The sequence below is a fragment of the Varanus komodoensis genome, unplaced genomic scaffold, assembly GCF_004798865.1.
Source record: "Varanus komodoensis strain SLA01 unplaced genomic scaffold, ASM479886v1 scaffold4, whole genome shotgun sequence".
Taxonomy (NCBI): Eukaryota; Metazoa; Chordata; class Lepidosauria; order Squamata; family Varanidae; genus Varanus; species Varanus komodoensis.
In genome coordinates this window covers 49,529,747-49,543,888 of record NW_025335941.1, presented here as the reverse complement: position 1 = coordinate 49,543,888, position 14,142 = coordinate 49,529,747, and the positions used below count along the sequence as shown (strand labels likewise).

Genomic DNA, 14,142 nt, shown 5'->3' with positions numbered 1-14,142 from the left:
TACCTGCCCCTTTAAAGGAGACGGTAGTCCGGCCAGTCCTAAAGAAGTATTCCCTGGATCCAGAGGTGGCCGCCAATTATAGACCGGTGGCCAACATCCCGTTCCTGGGCAAGGTGCTAGAGTGGGTGGTGGCGGGACAACTCCAAGCACTCTTGGATGAAACTGATTATCTGGACCCATTTCAGTCCGGCTTCAGAGCCGGGTACAGTGCTGAATCTGCCTTGGTCGCCTTGTACGATGACCTGTGCAGGGGGAGTGCATCCCTGTTAGTTCTCCTGGACCTCTCAGCAGCTTTTGATACCATCGACCGTGGCATCCTTCTGAATAGGCTGGTGGGATTGGGAGTTGGAGGCACCGCGTGGCAGTGGTTCCGCTCCTATCTCAATGGCCGATTCCAGAAGGTGGTGCTGGGGGACTATGGCTCTGCGCCATGGCAGTTGTGCCATGGAGTTCCACAGGGGTCCATATTGTCCCCTTTGCTATTTAACATCTACATGAAACCGCTGGAAGAGGTCATCAGGAGGTGTGGGCTGCAGAATCATCAGTACGCTGATGATACCCAGCTCTACCTCTTGTTTTTCACCAATCCAGGTGAGGCCGTGGCTGTGCTGAACCGGTGCCTGGCCGAGGTAATGGGCTGGATGAGGGCCAATAAACTGAAGCTCAATCAAGACAAGACGGAGGTCCTGTTGGTGGGTGGCTCGGGCCTCGGGATGGGGGGCTTCGGCCTTGTCCTAAATGGGGTTGCACTCCCTCTGAGGAACAGGGTTTGCAGCTTAGGAGTGCTCCTCAACCCTGAGCTGTCTCTAGGAGCTGAGGTGACGGTGGTGGCGAGGAGCACCTTCCTTCAGCTTCGGCTGATACATCAGCTGCGTCCCTTCCTGGAGAACGACTGCCTGGAGACAGTGACACACGCGCTGGTAACTTCCCGATTAGATTTCTGTAATGCAGTCTATGTAGGGCTACCCTTGAAGACGGTCCGGATACTTCAATTGGTGCAGAATAAAGCTGCCAGGTTGCTGACGGGGACTGGGCATTGTTCTCATATAACCCCAGTTTTCCGTCAGCTCCGCTGGCTCCCGATTGAAGTCTGGGCCCAATTCAAGGTGTTGGTTATGACCTATAAAGCCCTAAACAGCTTGGGACCTGGATATCTAAAGGAATGCTTGCACCCATATATGCCCTCCTGCCCCTTGAGATCAGCAACAGATGCCCTTCTCCAGGAACACTCTGTGAATGATATTAGGAGGGTGAGTACCTGGAGGAGGGCTTTCTCTGTGGTGGCGCCCCATCTATGGAATGCGCTCCCCAGAGAGGTCCGCCTGGCGCCGTCCTTATTTGTTTTTCGGCGCCAGGCTAAGACCTTTTTATTTAAAACTTATTTTAATTGCTAAATTATTGAATTAATTAGGATTTAAAAATTTTTAGCTGAGAATGCACCGGGGGTTTTTAAATGTTTTTTTCTTTTAAATTGTTATATTATTATTATTTATGTATGTTTTTATGTATTCTTTGTGAGCCGCCCCAAGGCTGATGGGGGCGGCATAGAAATGTTTTAAATAAATAAATATTGTGTGTTTACATTTAACATGATATATAAAATCTGTTTCTGTAAATCATTTGAGTATATTCTTGTCATGGAAACTAGCATGTACACTGATTATGAAAAGAAAGATTTGATGTGGCAACACTGCCTTTAGCTATAAACTTACAGTAAGTTCTGGTAGCTTGTCAGTGTAACTATCAAACAGTGCTAATACTCATTAATGATCCAGGGTCTACAACTTATGTCTGGGCTTAGTAATAAAATATAATTTCTATTAGCCTGTATGAATATAATAAAAGTGCCTCTGAATGCTTGCAGAGCACCACTTCCTCTCCACCATGTAGGGAACACAACATACCTTCTACAAAATTAAGAAGATATGTTAACACTGCAGATTGCATTGCTTCCCATAGGCCTGAGCCCCATGAAGTTCTCTTCTAACAAAGCCCAGCAAGCATCTGTTTTCAAAACTTGAGATAAAAAGGCTAGGATTCCTCCCAGTGAAAACTAATTCTGATTTTCATCCTTTCATCTTTGTAGCAGCTTTCATTCACACAATCAGGTTGCTGTTATCGTGGTTAAAGATAACATGTACTAAATATCTCTTTCATGGTAACTTATGTATTTATTATTTGACTCGTATTCTGCCCCCTTAGCCATAGGCTCTCTGGGCAACTCTCAACATTATACAACAAATATATTGTGAGTTGTTAAAACAGTGCAATTCAGAATATAAAAAACCAACAACAATAATAAAATCAATAAATAGAATAACAAGTAATAGGATAAGATAAAATGAGATGAGATGAGGACATCAGATTAAGCATTCAATATATTAAACCATTTTAAACTACCTTGAATGAAAGATAACATTATTCATAATTAAGTAAAATAAAAGTACCTGGCACTAACATCATAATATGGCTGCAGCAATTAACATAGCAACCATTAAAACCAAACAGCTCACCCACCAAAATAGTTGTGAAAGAGAAACATTTTTAATTGGCATCAAAAGAATGGAGGAATGACACCAACTGGATCTCAGATGAAAGTGAGTTCCTACAGTTGGGGTGCTATTATGGAAAAGGCCCTACTCCTTGCCATCTCCCCTTTTACTTCACTGGGAAAGGAATACAGAGAAGGGTGTTGGATGATGACTACAGTGATCAGAAGATAGGTGTTCCTTCAGATAACCTGGCCCCAAGCCATTTATTTATTTAAAACATTTTTATGCCGCCCCCATCGCAACAAAGCCTCGGGACGGCTCACAACAAGAACATTTTGGCATTCTATATGTTACTGTAAGCACTTTGAGCTGGGTCTAGAAGGCAACCGGCAGCCAGTGTGGCCTGCACACAACCCGTGTAATATGTTCTCAAGTGCCTGTCCTCATCAGCAGATGTGCTGCCTGATTTTGAACAAGATGCTCTATCCAGACCATTTTCAAAGGTAGCCTCACATAGAGCACATTGCAGTAATCCGGGTGTGAGGTTACCAGTGCATGGATAACCATAGTAAGACTCCGCTCATCCAAGTAGGGACGCAGCTGATAGACCAGCCAAAGCAAGCAAAAAGTGCTCCTGACTACCAAGTCCACCTTAGCAACAAGTGACTGATTGAGGCAGTCCATGCTATAGGTGGCTCTTAGAAGCAAGTATGTTCTCCAGAAAGTAAATAGAAGTCTTAACTAAAAACAGCTCAATCAAGTGCATTCAAATTCATATCCAAAACTAATAGGGAAAGCAAAACATGATTATCCTCTCCCCAAAAACAATACTTCTTCATTCCTACAGATGAGAACAAGCATGTCTTTATTCATCCAGACAATAAAATTGTTCAATTGCCTTGACTATATAAAACATCAGACTGTGTGATTCAAGGCTACAGGCATGGTAGGTTCTTCTCTCAGTCATCATATTAAGAAGAAACTAAATGTCAGAGATTGGGGGTGGGGGCAGGAAGAAGCACTCTGAAGACTATACTCATTTTTCATCAAGAGTTACAGAACATCTCAATGAATGACAACTTCATCTCAATTCCAGCAAAATCTTGACAGAGGCCAGTCATTTAGAAAGTTATGCAAAATATACAATTAATCACAATACTATTCTCATTTTTACATTTGCTGGGGAATCCTGCGGCTGTCACAACACACAGCACTACTTTGGATTGCTGTCCTCCAGCCACGGAGCTTCCATACTTTGGTTGTGAAGTTCTGGATCAAGGTCTGTCTTTTTGGAGAGTTTCATATAAAAAGTAACACAGTTATTTAGTGAAGTGAGAGCCAAGCTGAGTATTAGCTAGCAAAAATGCCTGCTTGCAGTTTACAGACTGAACTGAAACCCTATCAAGTACTAGAAGAGTTGGAAGTGGATTACTTACTGGCTTCGGCATTTTCCCCCCTCTTCTGTGCTTCTTTTTCACTTAAAACATTGGCTGTATCACAATCTTGTCCTTTTCTGTGAAAACAAAGTAACTGGTTATAACCATATGTAGTCAATATTCTACTAATCAATCAACTGATGTTGACATACTATAACTGCAATAAGCTATCAGTAAATATGTATACTATTTTGTCTAGCTCCACTGGTTTACATGTAATAATCGGCGTTAGTGTAAATTAAAGGTTCAAGAGGTTGTCTTTGTTTGAATCAGTATTTTACAGGTGACCACCTAGTCCAAATATATGCTTTATCTTTAGTCATCAACACCAAAATAATTGGAGAAGCCAGTATTAAAACTTTATTTGAAGTGGGACAGGATTGCATAAAAGATTAAATGCAAAGACTTACATTTGACTTAATTGCAAATGCAGGCGGGTACTAATAGATTTTAAACATCAAGGAATTCACATTATCTACTTAAGTAATAATGTGTCATTTCTTTAGTTTATTTATCTTTTCATTTTAAAAAGCCCTCATGGGGCAGCTTCCAATTTAATCACATGAAAACAAGACAAATCCAGTACCAGCTACCTTGCCAACCTCTATGCCAGATGCATTATAGAAGCAGCTCCTCCCCCACCCATCCATTCCTATCCTGTCTTAGCTAGATTACAAGTCATGTGAACAAATCACCAGATGGAATTAAGATTGGTTAGTGTATCATACCCAATTATCTACTTTCAAAACTGTATGGCACTCCTTGCCCTATATTATACTTATTCAATCCCCTACACATTGAAAAATGAAGTCAATCAAGGTACAAAATGTATTCCTTCACACTTGCAGTTATTTAATTGTCATATTCAAGCAAGAACAAAAGGCTATATTCTAATAGATGTTTCTGGGGTAGCATTTGCCAAGAATAAATTGTTTATTGAAAAAATGCAAAATGATTAATACTTTGAACCTTCTAGTTTCAGCAGGAGTAGAAATCACAGAACTGTAGAATGGAAGCAATCTCCTGAATCATTTATTATTCTGATAGAACCAGGAATTCTACCTCAAACCTCCATAATGGAATATATTAATGCAAGTGGCCTTAAGATATCACCTAGTCAATTTAACTTGAAAACAGTTTTGAAAATTACATAAAATAGAAATTTCCTCAAAATGTTCCAGAGGGATAACCATTTTTTCAATATGTGCATTTTGCAATGCATGTTTTTCAAATATGCAATATATAAAACATATGCATTAGGTTTAACTAAGTGCAATGCAAGGCACAGGTTGCACCTAGGACTGTAGTGGCAAGAACCAAATAATGATCAGTTCCCTATTTTTTGAAATATAAAAGCCAGCAAAATTATTTCCAGTTAACTCAGATACATTTTGAAAATGTTCCTTCTTTTCAAAACCATTCAATTCTGTAACTAGACCAGAAAATCTTTTTCTCGGGAGTGTTTTTTGTTTGTTTATTTAAAACTTTTATATGCTGTCCTATATGTATGACATCTCAGGACAGCTTACAATATTAAAATCAGAAACCACTAAGACAATCAATAATATAATAAAACAATATATAACCAATAAAAATAAATTAAATCAAAAGCAACTGTAGAACCATTAAAATACTAATTTTTAAAATAACGATTGAAAAAAAAGGTTTTGACCTGGCACCAAAAAGAATATAGGCTCAGCACCAGGCAAACCTCTCTGGAGAGCATATTCCACAATCTGGGTGCCACCACAGAGAAGGCACTACTCCGAGAAGATGTCCTTTTTACCTCCTTCAAGGAGGGTTCCCAGAGCAGGGCCTCTCCCGCAGATCTTAAGGGGTGTAAGGCCATATAAGAAAGGAGACGTTCCTTCAGGTATCCCAGTCCTAAGCTGTTTAGGGCTTTATAGGTCAAAACCAGCACCTTGAATTGGGCCTGGACTTCAACTGGAAGCCACTGAAGCTGATAGAGGACCAGCATCAGCAGCATGGCTACTCTATTCTGTACCAGCTGAAGTATCCGGACTGTTTCCAGGGGCAGCACGTTACAGTAAAGCAGAGGAAAATTGATTCCATTCAAAATATCTTGTCAATTCTTCAGGTTACTATGCACAACCACAGAAGAATTATACATCAATCATTCTTAATTTAGATAAGAAGACAGAGTTTCTATAAAAGCTATACTCTATATTTATAAATCCAGTCCATGCCTATATTACAGAAAGGTGTGAATGCCCACCCACATTATACCCTAGCAAGTGAAGAAATTTTTCCTCTAGTGACAAGTCTCTTTTTTGGAGATTATATTCATGTACTTTTGAAAAATAATATCCTCCCATTTTTAGCAACAATCTGTGTGAATGTGCATGTCTGTGTGGGAATGGGGGTAGAAAAAGAGCAGGTAGCCTCTTCAGTAGTTTACCTTTGATCCATATCTTTGATTCAAAGAATTAAATAAAATAAATATAATGACTCATCATGAATATCCAGGTACTTAGATAATAACAGCAAGTCATTCTATAAACGTAGATCATTATATGACCAAAAAAGCACCATCCAGGCACAAGAAGGAAATTACTGGCATGCTCAGAAAAAAATAAGGGAGAACCCCCCCCCCCAAAAAAATTGTCCAGTGAAGACCAAGTATGCTCAGTGGGCTTTGAATGCTCATCATCTATTGTGGGAGAGAGGGCATTGCAAGCCTGAAGACCCATCCATGAGGTAGAACTGCTTTTCCAACTTTGTATCTGGATCTCCAAAAAACTCCAGTGGTCACAGAATTGTGCTGCCTGATGCTGAGATTCTTTTTCACCTTAATAATTCAAACATCTTACACAATATAAAATGCAAATCGTAAGTCATTCTGCACAGACCTGACAATGGAAAGTGCTATTGAAGTCACATTTCCTACATTAATCAAGCTTCTACAAAGGTTACATTACCTAACCAGTTTCTGCCAAAGGAAACCAAACAAAGAAAGCCAAACAGCTTCCTAAACTTTAAAATAGTTTGTGCATTATCAGCAAGTGGATAGGAGTAATCCTGTAACCATTACTATAGTTTGATTCTTAAAAAGCTTTTAACTCCCCTCAAGGATACCTGGAAAGACTTGGCTGTTATATGTTAAGACAACAGGTCATTTTATGAATCAGTAATTGTTTAAGCACAAGGAACAGAAATTAGGAACAAACATTCATAAATTATTTGGAGACAGAGGTTTGTTGATAAAAAAAATATTCAGTATGTGAAGCAAACTGTGAGGAGTTCCAAAAGAATCTTTCCACACTGAGTGATGGGGCAACAAAATAGCAAATGAGCTTCCATAAAAGTAATGTGAACTGCTGCATACTGGGGCAAAACATCTGAACAGGGATTTTTGTGGATAAATCAATGAAAACATTACCTAAGGGTAGAGTGGCACTGAAAAAGTAAAAATCCATTTCAGGAATTATTAGAAAATAAAATGGCCAATATAATACCTTCAAATAAATCTATGCTCAGGTCACATTTGAAATATGGCCTACAGATAGGTTGCCCTATCAGTATAGCCTCAAAAAGAAAGAATATCTTAGCACTGGAAAGGGTACTGGGGTTGGGGTGGGGGTGGGAGGAGTTAATGTGCAGGGCAAGTGTGAAAAACTGTATTGCATCCAAAACAGATCCATGCACTAGTCTCAAGCTGCTGAAAAAGATGTTGTTCTTTAAAAAGCCCAATATAGTTCAACTCAATTATTTGTGGCCTACCTCATCAACTATAAAGACACAGTACACTAATTTAATGCGTCACAGGGAAAAAATCATTTTTGTGACACATTCCCAAAACTGACTATATAAACTTACTATTGTTAAAGAGCCTTCAAAGTACTCTGTAGGTCTGCCTCCTACATTTCAGTATCCTAAGACTAGTTTCCCCTTATGGATAGGATATGAGCTCTACCTTCTTAGGTTAAAGCATTTAGGAAAAAGGGTAATTGTATAAATGAGGGAGCTTTGTAAACAGCATGGAAAAGGAATATCCCCCTTTCTCTTACAAATTCTAGAATTATTATTATGACAATTATATTTATATCCCACCCTTGTTCCTTTAAGGAATTCAAGGTGGCTTACATAATCCTCCTTCTACTCTCAATCTTATTCTCACAACTACCATATGAAGTAGGTCAAGTTGAGCTTTTTGGCCGAGTGGGGACCTAGAACCCACATTTCCTCAGTCCCAGTCCAGAATTCTTAACCAATGCACTACACTGGCTCTCACAGTCATCCTTTAAATCAAGTGGCAGGTGAGTAAAAACAGACAAAAGAAAATACTTAATACAATGCATAAATTCACATGACAAACCCTCCCCCACAGCTGAAAAGAGCCTCTACTGTGTCATGAAAACCCATGAGCCCACAGCTCATTGTACGGTTTGGCAGCCACCCATGGGACTGATGTGTTATCTGATCCCAAAGAACATGACAACCCCTGGGGTAACCCAAATGGCTATAGAGCCATTTGGCAAGAGCAGGAAGAATTGCTATTCTACCAGGTGGCTGTCAGGTGAGCACCCCTTTGTGCATTAGGTCTATTACATCAACATCAGAAACAGCTGGCCACATCCCCACCCGCTATTTCAGGACTGCAGGAAAAAGATGACAGCTCTAGCCATCTATGCACATAGCTAGCTAGAACTATCTCTTCCTTTTTGCTGGTCATTTTGCCAGGTAGCTGTGGCAACACAGGATAAAAATTGGCTGGGCTGACCTGCAAGTTACCATTCCCAAGGTCAGCTTCCCCCTACCACAGACAAGTGTAATAGAGGGGACAGGAACCCATGTGGGATACCCACAGGTCAATAAGTGGACACCCTATTCCTGATGCACCTAATTGTCTGTTGTAACTTTGTAACTTTCTTCATGGTGTGGCTTATTGTGTTGTTCAAACCCTCCCAACATATAACTAATTTAAGAAACTCGGTGAGAAATCACACAATCCCTGAACAAGCATCTCAGGATATCTTGGAAAGTGTAGAATGGTTTGGAAAACACCTTCCAAGGTCAGGGACAGCACTCTGACCTTGGAAGAGAAAGCTAGATATCTAACTCCCCTCTCTCACCCATTTCAGCAACAGGATAAAACTTTGCCAGCTGCCTCTCCAACTGACTTTGGAGAGGGAGGAAACAAGGTATTACTGTAGGCAGAAAGAGGAGGAAACAGACAGACCAGGATATAATTTATTCTGAGTCTTCTCTCCGCTGCCTCTAAAGCACTCGCTAGTCTGATTAGGGAGGTATCAAAAGAGGGAAATCCAGTTTGCTTGAGCTCAACAGATTTTCTACTATCTCTGAAAGAGACTGCACTACATGCATTTTTTTAACCATTTGCAATAATTAGCACCCAAAATTGACATGGTTCTAACACGATCCATGCTAAATCAGCCAGTTCACGCCAATTAGCAAATTCTAATCAAACGGTGCTATAGGCACATGTTTTTGATCATGCATATTTGTACAAATTCCGTGAGTGCTTGAAAAATAGTGCAAATCACAATCTGTCTTAAAGACGTATGTCAGAAAGATGGCTCAACTTGCTCCACAGAGAGTCAGCACCAGCAGAGATAGCAAACTAGAATAGGGGGAGAGCAGAAATCCATTAGTTTTTCACTCCCCCATCAGATTTCTCACACATCCCTAATTCAGGCAGAATGCCCCTAAATACCAGTTGCTGGACAGAAAAAAACTCTATGTTGATAAGGGCATTTTTTCCAGGCTTTTCTAGCAGTGTTCCTAGAAGCTTCTAGCTTACCATGGTTGAAAACAATCTTGAACCTGTCCTTTCAAACTGGAGACAAAGTGGCATGTTATGCTAAATTCATAGATGGGTTAAGCATGTCTATATTTTAAAGGCCTCTAGGAAGAGATTAAGGCTCAGTTTACATATTAATGGCAACAGATTAAGGCACAATTTCAGTGATGGGGGTGGAGAATATTGCATTCCATGACCATTTTGATACTCAACCACTGAACTTGAATCAGAGGCTGCAATCTGACTTCCAAATCTGGACATTACAGGCTTGTTTGCATGTTGCAACAGAACACCTTGTCTTAATTTACCTGAAGGGCTTTGTGTGCTGAGTGGTATAGAAAATAAATAAATAAATAAATAGGGATGCCATGAAGTTCCAGGCTTCATTTCTACATGGGGACTAGCTTGCCGGGACTTGCCATGTTTAACAAAGCCAAGCAGCATGGCTTGTTTGAGAGTAAGAGAACCCTAAAATAGCCCCAAACAAGTCATAGGCTAAAATGAAACAGCTATAGTGGGCTGTCATGTTGCACAAACCAGGTTTATAGATTAACCATGGGTTAAACAAGGCACAGTTGACCTAACAACCAACAAGTCCTAATTCTTGCCCTTGCACTGCAGCCCTGACAAAAATTCTACAGCCCAAACTGCCATTTGTTCCAACAGGAGGCCCTGCTGGTACCATTCTACTCACAGAAACAATTTGGGAGGGCATTGCTTTTGTTGGGCATAACCTCCCCTCCTTGCACATCATAGTCTACCCACCCTAACATTAAACAAAAAATAGATACATGAAATCACTCAGAAATATCCTGTACTTTGACCCATGCTCTGAACACGTCTTCTGTCCTTAAGAACAAGGGAATTCTGGATTTAAAACACTGAAATACTGCATTTATAAGAGGCTGCTGAAATCCCACTGAAGTTAACTGCACTTATAAAGCCTGTGTGGAGAACTACAGCTGAAGTTCTCTAGCCTTAACTTTTAACTTTTGTTACTTTGTTTAGAAGCTTATCACTATTAAGATTTGCATAAAACACTGACCCAAATAATGTACAATAGAGTTATTGTACTTATTATGTAAAACATTATATTAAAAAGTCAAACACTAGTAACATGTAGATTTGTTTTCAACAATAGACAGCATCAATATTTGGAGATGTTTCATGTGAGATCATTCCTTATTTGTGTATTCTGAGTGTTATTATCATGAATACATGACTACCAAATGGGTGCCCCACATACTATGGCTAAAGATCATTTGCAAAACTGTGCAAGTTTTAACAATCTGTGTCCTGTGTTGTTAAAACAGACCTCACCCACCCCAGTATAGTACAAGTAATCTCTAATTAAAATTTTAACACTTCAAGCTTTCTTTATTTTTGATGTACTAAGAAATTAGTTTAAGAACTCTATTCTATGACCGATATTTCTACCATCAATCAGCAAAGAATAAAAGACAACATACAGTTACCGACCTCGCTGCATTAGCAGTCAGTGATTCCTCCATTTGCTGACAACTTCTCTATCTCCTTCCTTTTGGGATTGTTAAAGATAGGGGGCTGGGTAGAAGTTTGGCAGCTGCTGACAGGAGGCACTGTGAACAACTTACTTGTCCCTATTTGCAACAAGTAGCCAGTCTCCTGAAATACTAGCTTCAGAGTCTCCCTCCCTTCCCAAACAATTCTCTTCCCTTTCTCCCTTGTAACACTAACCATCATTAATTAGACCATACATGCAGAAAAGGAGCAAATAACCCAGAACCTCAATCTTTCTTAGATACAACTTCATTAAAAAGAGTTTAACTGGAAATTTAGCTCCTCACATAATTCCATCACAACTTGCTTCCAAGCAGATGTGTTCAAGCTTGGGGTGTTAAAAGACTTGCAGCTCAATCCTATGGATATTTACTCAAAAGCAAATCTCACTGAATTTGATAGGACTTGTTCCCAGTTAAGGGAATTCAGGACTTCACTCTGATTTTGCCAAGTATATTCAATAAGAACTTGCAAATGTACAAGTAAACATGTATGGCATTAAGTTGTTCAGCTACAATCCTAAGGCTTTAAGCTAAACCATACTTACAATGTCTTATTAAGTTCAGAGATACTTCTGAGAAAACACAGGCTTAGTTTTAAGCCCACCATGTTCTTTCCCCTTCAAAAGCAAAGAAATCCAAGAGAAGTGAAGGTAGTTTTGAGGAAAATCTGCCTTTTAGAAGAAGTCTACATCTTGTTACCATAACTGCAGAAATATACTTCCGAAACTTTTCATATATACTTCTTTTTCCTACTCCCTTCCAATCCCTTTCATCCTGTGTCATGTCTTTTAGACGGTAAGCCTTGCAGGCAGGGATAGACTTATTCTTAAGCCACTCTAGCAGCCTTGTCTGTTTGTTAGGCTAAAGAGTGAGGTAAAAATGCCAGGAATACTAAATTCAGAAATAGGTGCACGCATCCTTTCGTTTAGTACTATCCCCTACAGGGACCGGCGACACTCACGCCAGCGTTTATCTATCTCAAAAGCGGGAGGGGAGGAGGAGGGAAAACGCGGGGAAGGGAGATGGGAGTCCTCGTGCCTGCGGGGCGCGGGGGGGCAAACAGGGGTCGAGAAGCGAGGCTACATCACACTCTGGAAGAGGAGGTCGCATCGTGATGGGCGAAGAAGAAAAAGGAGTTTCTTCTCCCCCTCCCCACACGGAAGCATATGTATACACTCTCATACATACATACATACATACATATATAAAATCCACGCACACATCTATGCATCTATACAAACACCTCCTGCACATCCACCTCAGATGGCGCAGGAGGAACCGGGACAGTTTCTACTATTTATGTCCCGAGTTGTGAGGCATTAAGGATAGGCGGCGGTTGAAAAGCAGGGCGATGCGCGGCCTGGAAGTACAAGAGGGTCGGCGCGAGTAAGTCTGGCCCTGTTCGTTTTTCCCCTCACCTGGCGGGTGTGAAGCGCCCGGGGGCGGTTGCGCTTTCCGCTTGCTGGCCACCGAGTTTGGTCCGAAGCGAGAGAAAACGGGAGGACGAGGAGACGACGAAGCGCGCAGCCGGCCAGAAGGCGTCGCGGGCACTTCGGCTCCTCTTCTGCTACAGCTCAGGGCACGCTAGTGGCACTAGTCCTGCTCCAGGAGAGACACGCAAGAGCGGCAGCGCCGCGTCCCGCTGACAGGTCCGCAATATGGCGGCGACCGTCGTTTAGATTTTTCCTCCCTATCGAAGTCGTTGGCGCCTCCGTTTGTTTAGCGGGCATGCGCAAGCAAGCACTAGAGCATGCGCACTTGGTAACCTGAAGTAGCTGCCCTCAACTGTCTTCGGGGGAAAGAGCCCACAGAGGGAGGGATAGCTATAAAGGTCGATGTGTGAGAACCGAACCGTGGAGTCACGTGGTATGAGAAGAGGACGGGGAGGGGGCTGTTGGGAAAGGCTGGAGGGGGTGGTAGATAAAAGGCAGAATCGCCAACGCTTTAGGCTGCCATGCTGTTCTGCACGCTTTGCTTCTGAGCAAAGGTAGATGGAATCGAGTTGGCGTCGTCTACACGCAATGTAGCCCGAATGCTCGCACGTGTTGGGGTCGGGAATAAATCCCACACTGAATTGAAGAGGAATTACTTTATGCATATATTTACGTCGGAGTAAGTCTCGCTGAATTTAATGGACAGGGTGGAGCCCCTGCTTTGCGTGCAGAAAATCCCAGGTTCAATTTCCATGTCTTCAAATAGGGCTGGAAAGATTCCCCCGTGAAATGCTGGAGAGCAGCTGCCAGTCAGTGCTGCAATGCTAAACTGGGTTGGGGGTGTGGGAGGAGAGGTTTCACGTTAGCGCACAATCCTGTGCATATTTGGGTAGAACTAAAGCTTTCCAAAATAGCTGCTTGGGAAGCTGGAACTTGTACGAGTTTTCCTATTTAAAAGTGCATGCGATTGTACAAGAGTATTATACATTTTGATGAAAAAAAGAAATTTGCCTAGATTTGCCTATATCAATTTCAATTTATGCACATAAAATGTGTGTGCAGCTTACTAATAAATATACATAAACTTCAGCAAATACAGTTCAAATATTCAAATAAATACTCCTTCACTAGTGGTATCTATACCCAACCCTTCCAAATGTTGAAATTACTCTCCTCAAGATCCTCAATCTGTTGCATTATAAGAGACATCTACTTAGCTATACGGTGTGGTAATATCAGTATTTTAGCTATCGGAAGGCATGGGAAGTCCATTGATAACTTTCAGGAAGCAGGTAAATAATTTAAAAGCGTGAATACATCAGTAAATATTAAGGAGTGCCCCAATACAAAGTTAATTACCTCCTCCCCAGAATAGGTAATTACTGGACATAGCCAAAACAAATGCTTGAAGGAAGCATTCACTGCATTACATGTCCAGCAATTAGCTAACTTACACCA

At 41.1% G+C, this 14,142-nt stretch overlaps 1 protein-coding gene across 1 annotated transcript in view; it reads right to left on the bottom strand.

Annotated features, from left to right (window-relative positions):
* The window catches only part of RDX (radixin), a 61,922-nt gene extending 48,996 nt beyond the window's left edge, over positions 1–12,926 (bottom strand). The window contains exons 1-2 of the mRNA XM_044441954.1: positions 12,670–12,926; positions 3,929–4,005 (exon numbers count right to left, since the gene is read on the bottom strand). Coding sequence (XP_044297889.1) covers positions 3,929–3,940 — 12 coding nt within the window. The 5' untranslated portion in view covers positions 3,941–4,005; positions 12,670–12,926. The remainder of the gene's footprint in view (positions 1–3,928; positions 4,006–12,669) is intronic.
* Positions 12,927–14,142: the final 1,216 nt, after the last annotated feature.